The 9,175-nt window shown below is 43.7% G+C and overlaps 1 protein-coding gene across 3 annotated transcripts; it reads right to left on the bottom strand.

Moving 5' to 3' along the window:
* Positions 1–2,262: 2,262 nt before the first annotated feature.
* LOC121193112 (protein zyg-11 homolog) lies at positions 2,263–9,175 on the bottom strand. 3 transcript variants are annotated; one of them, XM_041055251.1, is made up of 14 exons: positions 8,999–9,175; positions 8,359–8,527; positions 7,268–8,067; positions 6,917–7,057; positions 6,121–6,297; positions 5,797–5,861; positions 5,415–5,514; positions 5,101–5,151; positions 4,451–4,612; positions 4,292–4,339; positions 3,734–3,934; positions 3,596–3,648; positions 2,969–3,066; positions 2,263–2,686 (listed from the first exon to the last, which is right to left on the bottom strand). In XM_041055251.1, the coding sequence occupies exons 1-14, from the start codon at positions 8,999–9,001 to the stop codon at positions 2,505–2,507; spliced, it is 2,250 nt and encodes a 749-aa protein (XP_040911185.1). In that variant the 5' UTR covers positions 9,002–9,175; the 3' UTR covers positions 2,263–2,504. The 3 variants fall into 3 exon arrangements, with proteins under 3 accessions (XP_040911185.1, XP_040911186.1, XP_040911187.1); XM_041055252.1 differs by having other exon boundaries at positions 7,310–8,067; XM_041055253.1 differs by having other exon boundaries at positions 2,497–2,686; positions 2,969–3,035.

The raw sequence follows: 9,175 nt of genomic DNA, 5'->3' as shown, positions 1-9,175 counted from the left end.
TGGTGTGTCCTTTTGTGCGTCACAGTTCTGCCTAGAGAAGCGCTTTGTTTTTTTTTTTGCTTTGTCTTGTTGTGCGACCTCTCTTCCTGCTCTGAATGTACTTTTTCCCTCTTTTGGTCTCTAGGTATTTAGAAGGTTAGCGGGTGTCTAATTAGCATCCAAGTGAAAAACCCATTATTTGACCTTACAGTCTATACTGGGGCCTTGTTAGCTCGCAGACTGATCTGTGTAAATACACATATGCACTGCAGAAACTGCCTCACACAAATGAACAGGCACACATACACACACATGCATATCCACAGCTGGAGATGCGTTGCATTGTACATTAATGTATTGAGGGTGCCCAGACCGGTTCACAGTTGTGTTAATCCATTAGAGCTGGCTGCACAACTGAGATAACGAGATGCTTACTCACACTAAGCTCCAACTCAAACGCAACACAATGAAATTTCAAACTAAGACAGCGAATCCGCAAATTGGTCTGTGGTATTTTTGCACAAACAATCGAGGAGCATGAAAGGGTCTTTAATATCCTTTGACTCACTCTATTCCTCTCATCTCCAGCGTGTGTTTCCCTTTATCCCTCCCTTGCTTTATTTGTCTTGTCTGAAGATATTTTTGGCCATAAGTCCTTTTTCTTTGCACCTGTTTCCCTATTAGCATCTCTATTTCTGTTTTTTTTTTTTCCCAGTGCCTGTCTTTTTGTTCTTCTCTTAATGACAGAGTTTGACATTTTGGGAAATATACTTATTTGTTTTCTTGCTGAAAGTTATTGTCATTGCACTTGTCTCATGTCTGTGAGGTAAACATGATGCTATAGCCTGCAGCCTGGTGACTTAGCATAAACACTGGAAATAGCTAGCCCTGCTCTGTCCAAAGGTAACAAAATTGGCCAACCAACACTTCTAAAGTTCACTGGTTAACACATTATCTTCTTGGTTTAATCTGTACAAAAGCCATAAAAATGCATTAACAACACTTCACCCTTTATGTGCTGGTTCATTTCTTGGCCAGGAGCAGTGACTTCCTGGAGTCTCATGTAAAACCACAACTTACAACTTGATGGTTTTACACTTTGTTTTTTGTACAGATTAAACAAATTAAAAATAACTTGTTAATTAATGACCTTTAGAGTTGCTGGTGAATTTTGTTGCCTGTGGACAGGCTAGCTGTTTCTTCGTGTTGCAAGACTTTTTGCTAAACTGAGCTAACTGTGATATCAGTCTTCTGTTCTAAAGCAAATACTCCTCCTACTACTCCTGTAATTCTTTCCTCCTTTGTCTATTTGATACGGTCTTTTTGTCTGTCTCTGTCTCGTGTGTCACTTGAATATAGATGCACTCTTTGGGCCACAGTCAGAAACTTAAGGCCTGATTAACGCACCACACACCACTATTACCCTTTGGCTCCTCCATCCACTTTACTTACTACGTTCTCCACGTAAACAACTGGCACCAGTGCACAGTCACCACACACACTATAGAATAACCTACAGCTCTTGTAAAGCAGTGGTTTTCCCACACTCCTCATGACTTAAACTTCTCACGGTAACATTACACCATGTTCACTATAGGCCACTTGACCTTTGATCCCACAGGAGTGAATTGAATGTCTAGGGGTTGAAGATGTTGTTAAATGCTGACCCTGGATCAGTTTACCCGGCTCTTTCCTAACCTATAGCACCTCCATTGGTAAGGCAGGGACTGACCTGGCTGAGTCACAGGCATGCAAAGCCATATTCTATTTAGACGATGCCTTTGAATTCCTTCAGGGGATTTGACACTTAAAAGTTGAACGTGGTGGTGCGGCTCAAATATTCATGTGAGCTTGTTAATCCAGTTTCAAAAAGGAATTATTAATAGGCCAACTTAGAATAGACTCTGTAGATGCCTACGAGCAATTCTGTCTTCCAGCTGTGTTACATAAAATATAATGAATTCAGCATCATCTCACCGGGGGTGGGAGGGGGTGGGAGGGGGTGGGAGGGGGTGGGACAGAGCAGATGAGAGGAGAGATAACTTATTTCCAAGCATGACTGCTTTATGAGGAGACCCTCATTACAGACAGAGAAACTCAGCTGATTGGGGCTGCTTTCGTATGTTGTCACTTACCATGTATGATCTTGAATCTTTCTATCTAATGACTTAACATTTTACTTGAACAGCCCCTGAAGCTACAGTACTAAAGCACCCTCTAGTGACGGGTTTTGGATCTATGCGTGATTTAAGGCACAGGCTTTTGTCTTCAGCTTCTGTTTATTTGGAACACTTCATTAAGCTCAGACATGTTTAAATCTAGCAGCAATTTGACCTAAAAATAGTGCAAATAAATGTAAACATTTTTAGTTCTAAGATCTAAACACTCTGTCATTATCAAAGTAGACAATGACAGGATAAACTTTATAATCACAACCAGTGATTATACTCTTTCTATATCGCATCTATTTTCCATCACAGCTCAAAGACATTAAGTCAAATAAAATACATTCTTTTAAACTTTTGTCAGGAGTTTCGAGGCACCGTCTGGTTGTTGAAAGCCCCTGAGTGACACTGTTGTTGCTCTACCATTCGCAAGATGCTCTGTGAGAGTCCCTTAATGTCTTGGTGTGTGTCGGGATGTGCAGCCAAAGCCTTCAGCAGTTCAGTTACACCTTCCTTCTCCAGCATGCTGCTGTAATGTGATGCTATAGGATGGAGGAGGAAGAAGAAGATGAGAGAGGAATAGACCCCAACACCAACTGACTGTCATTAAACCAGACAGGTCCATTCGAATCAATTTAACATTATGGTGGTATTACTTTGTGGAAAGCACAAAGTATATAAAGAAATAAGGATAATCAGTTCTATTTTACCTATTTATCTATATGGGCACTGTAATACACATACGATAACCCCTACGTGTCCCTCTGTGCTCCCCACCATCAAACATCCCCTGAGATCTCCACAGTAGTGTTTGTGTGTCTTACTGTTTTGACTGCAGACCAGATGTATGGCCCAGACTGCCCACAGCTGCACTCCCGAGGGCTGACAAGTCTGAAGCAGAGGGCAAAATGGACGGAACGACCTGGAATGCGGACATCATAAGACAGCACGCTAAGAGCTGAAGAGTATTTTAAAATAATTGTTGACCTTTTAAATTGACTTGTGCAAAGTATCAGATGGTCGATTTTCATTAGCTTCAGTACAATTCAGGAAGTGCAAACTGAGGTTTCAAAATGTTGTCTTGTGATTGCCTGAGCCCTCTCTAGCGCTCATGGTAGCATTCTGTGGGACATATCCCTACATGGTACCTCAGCAGATATCCAAAAAAATTATCTATGCAGGTTCTTACAATTGTGCTAAACGTACTCAGTGTTTCATACCATGTGTACATTATATGCATTAAATCAGCAACAACAGGGCAAAATGTTATGTAAGAGGTTACAGAAAGAATGTAGGATGTATAATTGATAGGAAGGAATTTAAATTAAGCATTATGCAACATGTAGCTTACGTTTGATGTTGAACTGAACAGACAGAATGAGTAAATGCATTTAAAATGACTGCTTCTGAAAAGCTTTCTGTCTGTTTAATCCAGTTTGCTTTTCTCTCACCTGTAAGAGACCATTTCTCTCTCCAGTTGGGCCCATGTCACTATGGAAGTATGCTGCGTAGAAAGAGAGGCGCATTGAAAAGAGCCAAAGGTGAGTTTTATTGTCTGTTAAATGAAAACCAGCATCCAAAACACACACCAGCTGCTTCAGTATGGTAGTGTGGAGCTCCTCGCCCAAGGTCCAGGACTGTGGTCTGGAGGTGAGATGCGCCAGAATCCCCCCGGCAAAGTAGCGGACGCCAACCTCCACCTGGGAGTCCTTCAGGAGGCTGAGGATGTGTTCCAGCAGGTCCTCCTCCAACAGGTCTGCTTGCATCTCCTCCACCTCTGCTATGTTGTTCTGCAGCACAGGGAGAGAAATGATAGCAGTGATGACAGGAATGATAATGTTGGATGTGACTTGGCAGAAAGGTTACAGGAATAGATCAACTTCATTTTGCTTCATGTTGTTTCTTCCAGTGGCAAATTAATTTCAAATATTTCGGGGTATTAGGAAAATTACTTGACAGGACTCCCAAATTTAAATGCTGCCTGCTGTAACAGTATTAAGCTCTGAATCTGGGAACGGCTGCAAAATGAAAATGAGAATTATTTTATTTTGGTAGACATTGCCATGCAGCTAATGCATTAAAAAACACATTTTCGTGCAAAACATTCACAACTGTTAACACCACATATACACACACACAGTACCCACCAAGAGGCCGAGGACTTTCTGTTGAATAGAAGGTTCAGAGTAGTAGGACTGCAACAAAACAGGGACAGAATAAGAGGCAAAATGTTTGTGTGTCTGTGACCCTCCATGTAGGTGCACTTTCATCATGTATATATCAGAACAATTTTCAGGCTCCTCTACCTCCAGAACCTCCTCGTACAGCTCCAGGCCCTGGCACTCGATAAAGTTGCGGGCCGCAGCGGGCATCTCATCCGTCAGGTTCCACAGAGCACTCAGGGCAAACTTCAGAGTGGAGTCCACCACTCCCACCATGGCTTTCTGCTGCACGATAGCCAGCAGCTGCTATTAGACAGAGCCAAGGAGGAGAGCAAGTGAGAAAGACAGAAAAAAAGGTAATATCCATATCTTGTAAATAGATTTATAGAAATAAGGGAAACATCCTCTGGCGGGCATGTGTTCAGCATTGAATACAGCTTCTATTTTTTGGATAAAATGATTTATAATGATTTATATATTAATATGTGGCACTGGACATGCAATAGAAGTAAATAACTGCAGCGCAGAGAGACGCTTGATTATATACACAATGAGAGAAATAGAGTGGTGATTGAATAATGTAGTAACAGCAAACTGAGAAGGACGAGTTCATGGAGCAATGGGGTGACAGTGAAAGTGAGTAGATGTGTATTTACAGTAGGTAATGGAAAAAACAGCAGGTGAGAACGACAGAGAGCGAGAGGGAGAACTAGAAATACACTCATGCCTATCTAGTGCTAAGCCGGGAACGTGGTTCAAGTTTGAAACTAAATACCCTGAAAGTGTAAATGTACCTTCATAATAAAGACGTCCTTGCTGAGCTGAGCGGTCTGCTCGGTGGACAACTGAAAATTAAACAAATTACGAATTATTCTTTGAGTTTTATACAGTTTTCTAAATGTCAGACTAGAGCAAACAGTACTTTTATCCCGCAGGGAAATTGGCCCCATTTAACAGGACTAAATGAAAGTACAAAGCTGGCTGTTGAAAGCAGTGTCACAGAGGTACAGGAGCTGAACGAGGAGCTCTCAACAGGTGGGGACTAACAGCTGCCATACTATTTTCTTGCAGCGGACTAATGCACAGTAAGTGAGCAGTGTGTCTTGACCTTGGCCACCAGAATGGAGATGACAGCCACAGCCATCCTCTGAAGAGTCGGATCCTCGTGGCTGCTCAGCCAGTTAATCACCAGGGTGGCTGCTAAATACCTGAGCCATGATCACAGCATGAGTACAAGGAACACAGTATTACAAAAATATACCAATAATGTACAGACAAGCTTCAAGAAAATCTAAGTTCAGGTCTGCATTTTTACATCTGGAGGGACTATTTCTTTTGGCAGTTAGACTTAACAGCAAAATATATTTTAGCTGGATCACAATCTGCTGGAAAAACATTACAGTGCCACGCTATTAGCACAGTGATTATCTTGGCTGCTGCATGATCGTGGGCTCGTACGTCATGTTATAAGTGAGTGAAAGCAAACTAACTTGTCAAACGGGACATCCTGGAGGATGTAGTCACTGCAGAGAGCCAGCAGACAGTTTTTTTGCACCTGGAGAGATGAAATAATTTATGAATTGAAGAAACATATGGGTGGAAGAAAGTATATGAGAGTAAATGTGTGTATGGGGTTTTATAGTGCAGCTACAAATACTGTCTAAAAGTGGCCGAATGGGAGTTGTAACCATTTAAAGAAGCAAATATTAGGTCAAAATCTGATGCATGATAAGTCAGCTGGTAGCAAGCCCGTTGTCACTCTTTGTTACATTTTCCTGTTGCGTGAATCTGTGAGCTGAGCCATGACCCCTGACCTGCTGGTGGTTGGGGAAGGTCTTCATGGCGAACATCAGCTGGGTGACAGTGGAGGTGAGCAGGCTGACAGGCAGGGCCTCTGCCAGGTCCTGAGTGGTCAGGTTGAACGCACACGCAGTGGCCACCAGGTGGATGTGCAGGGAGGTGGGGTGGCTCTGCATCCCACTCAGCACCAGCTACAGGAAAACAGAGGGTCTGCGTCAGAATCACACGTTTTAGAACCAGTAACTGTTTGTATTTGTGACTTGGCAGCGGGCTGTCAAACTGGAAACTGTCTAGAACAATTAAAGCTTGGTATTATAGTGACGCCTTCCTACCTCCTACAACTACTCACCAAGCCAAGCTGCATTGTATTCTTTCTCTGTAAGGCATTACTTCCGCTCTGTGATCACATCTAAGTACAGTAATTATAATGTCAGATCACAGGACAATTTAACTTTAGCTGTGCTGCATGTTCAAACTGAGCTTGGAAAAGCTGTTTTAAAATATAATGCTCCTTACAAATAGCAACTAGTGACGTGTTGAATTTGCTTTTCTGAAAAACAATCTAAAATCTCAAGATACTGAATTTACTGTCATATACGACAAAGAAACAGCTGCAAATTGTCCCCTTTGAGAGGCTGAAACTGGAGTATGTTTGGCATTGTTGCTTGAAAAAGGATTGAAATGATTATCAGAATAGTTGTGGATTAATTTTCTGTTCATCACCTTTTCACTTAATCAACTTATTGTTCCAGCTCTAGTCGAGATGTTCTATTTGACGTCTATTTCAGTGAAGGACCCAGGCTACAATACCTTCAGCATATCCGGTCGCGGTTTGTCAATGTCTGTGGTTAGATTGTAGAGATGGACGAGGGCCTCTCGTATGAAACACTCCCTGTCTCTGTACCTTCTCAGGGCCTCACACACCTGGTTCTCATTAGCCTCTCCAGTTACCTGAACATTCACAGCAGATGAGCAGCGTCAGAGAGACGGGAAATGCAGTGGGCATATTCAGTAAATATATAAAAAGGAGCCTCTGGTCTAATTCAAATGAGAAACGTATGTGCGAGTCAAGCTCATGTGTCTGCCCGTGACATTCATGAAGTCCTGACGTCTCACAAACTTTAGCATCGACTGTGCCCGATGCTTGAACTGGATCCTTACTTTCAGTTTTTCATGTGAGGAAAGGATGTCACAGGAGCTAACCCCAGTAGCTAGCAGGCCCAAGAAGACCAGCCCGCTCCTGGACTCCACAAACGCACTGACTGCTGCTTCAGTGACTCTCTTCCGCCCAGAGATGTCAAGAGAGACAAGGGAAGGGAGAACTTGGGGACTCCCCTCCAGAAGCTGCCGCACTGTCTCATCTGCATCTCTTCCATCACTGTCATCCACAGCAAAGTGGTCATCTGAAAAGTCCAGATGCCTGAGAGCCTGAAGCTGGCTGAGGACAAACAGCAGCCTGGCAGGTGACATATCCAGCTGCCGCAGGCGGTGGGCGATTAAGGACCTCAGGGTGTTCTTGCATTCAAGGAGTGCTGTGAGCTTTGAGACAGCACTGCAGGAGATGTCCAGAGTCTCCAATTGAGGGAGAGCGCAGATATCCTCAAGGGCAGCATCAGTCAGGTCTGTGTTGGCCAAGTTTAGTGTCCTCAGACCCTGCAGAGAGCTGAAGCCAACCCGGACCCCTCCATCCTCCTCCAGAGACTCCCAGTCCAGATGTAGCCCATTGAGGGACAACCTCTGCAGGCTGGATCTGCACTCCAGGTTGGAAGCCAGGCCTGAGACAATGTTAGCCCCAGTGAGGCCCCCGGGGACCCAGGAGGCATCGAGTTCCTGGAGCCGGTGAGGGCAGAGGGCCAGGCGGAAAGCTTCTGCAGACACTGGACAGCAGCGGATGGAGGCTCGGCGCAGGCGCAGCTCTTTGCAGTTTTGGAAAATCCCAACAGTTGTGTCATTCAGTATCCCTTGTAGGGAGAAGCAAACAGAGCGATGTTGTAGGAAAAAGTAGCATCAGTGTAACCACATTTTTGTTTGCGGAGAAGAATTTTCCCATCATTTCTGCTTGGCATAGTACACTGAACTAATAAATCATATGGTGACAGGGTGAGTTAGGGACATTGATATTCTCACTTTATATGTGAAGTTGCTGGGTCAAAGGTAAGTCCCATCTGTCACAGAACTACTGTCACTTAGTAGCTGCAGTTTCCCACAGCTGATTGATGTTGCTGGATCCTTTTCTGTCCTCCAGGGCCTACCTGTAGTTGCCATCTTATGCAGCAGCTGGTCAGCCATCTCCTGTGGGAAGAGCGGGGCCCAGATGAGGCTCATGGAGCCGTCTGCTCGCCTGCTGCACAGGGAGTCCAGGCTGTGGCACACCTGAGCCAAGCAGAGGTCACACAAGGCCTGAGGGCCCTCAGCATCATCCTGTGACATATTATCAGGTAATAAGAAGAGTCATACTGCTGGATAGTTTCATATCATAGTGTAGGTATGTAGGGACCTTAAAGGTTTGGTTCACCCAAATGACAGGGAAAAAAAAACACGAGACAATATATTAGAAAAACTATTTTTGTGAAATGACCATTTAAAAGCACAACAAAGCACTTGTAAAGCACTTATAGACCCTGACAGTTGTCTCTCAAGCTTTTTTCCTCAGGACTCATCAGATCCACAGTGACACAGGATCTCTAACGCTGCAGGAGTCTAATTTTATCCGCAACAGATGAAGCGCCGCACATAAGTAAAGCCCGTCTAAATCACCTAATCCACCCGGGTCTCTGTAGGGCAAAGTGGACAAAAGCAATTGGTCCATAAGCGCGGTGTATGGGTTAAACGACACAAAGCGCACGAAAATAAACTGGCCACATTTTATTGGAAGGATAGCGTCAAACTCACCATGTTTAAAAAAGTAAACAGTCGACTGGGAATTAAAAAAATAAAAAATAAAATCAAGGAACCACGTCGTTTAGCAACGTTCAAATCGAGAGACCTCAATAGTGAAATCCATTTCTTCCCAATGAACCAAAGAAAAGTTATGAAACATTCTTGTGTTTTGTTTTCAGTCGCTGCAGA

This window comes from Toxotes jaculatrix, chromosome 14, assembly GCF_017976425.1.
Source record: "Toxotes jaculatrix isolate fToxJac2 chromosome 14, fToxJac2.pri, whole genome shotgun sequence".
NCBI lineage: Eukaryota > Metazoa > Chordata > Actinopteri > Toxotidae > Toxotes > Toxotes jaculatrix.
This window is presented reverse-complemented; position numbering and strand designations above follow the sequence as displayed.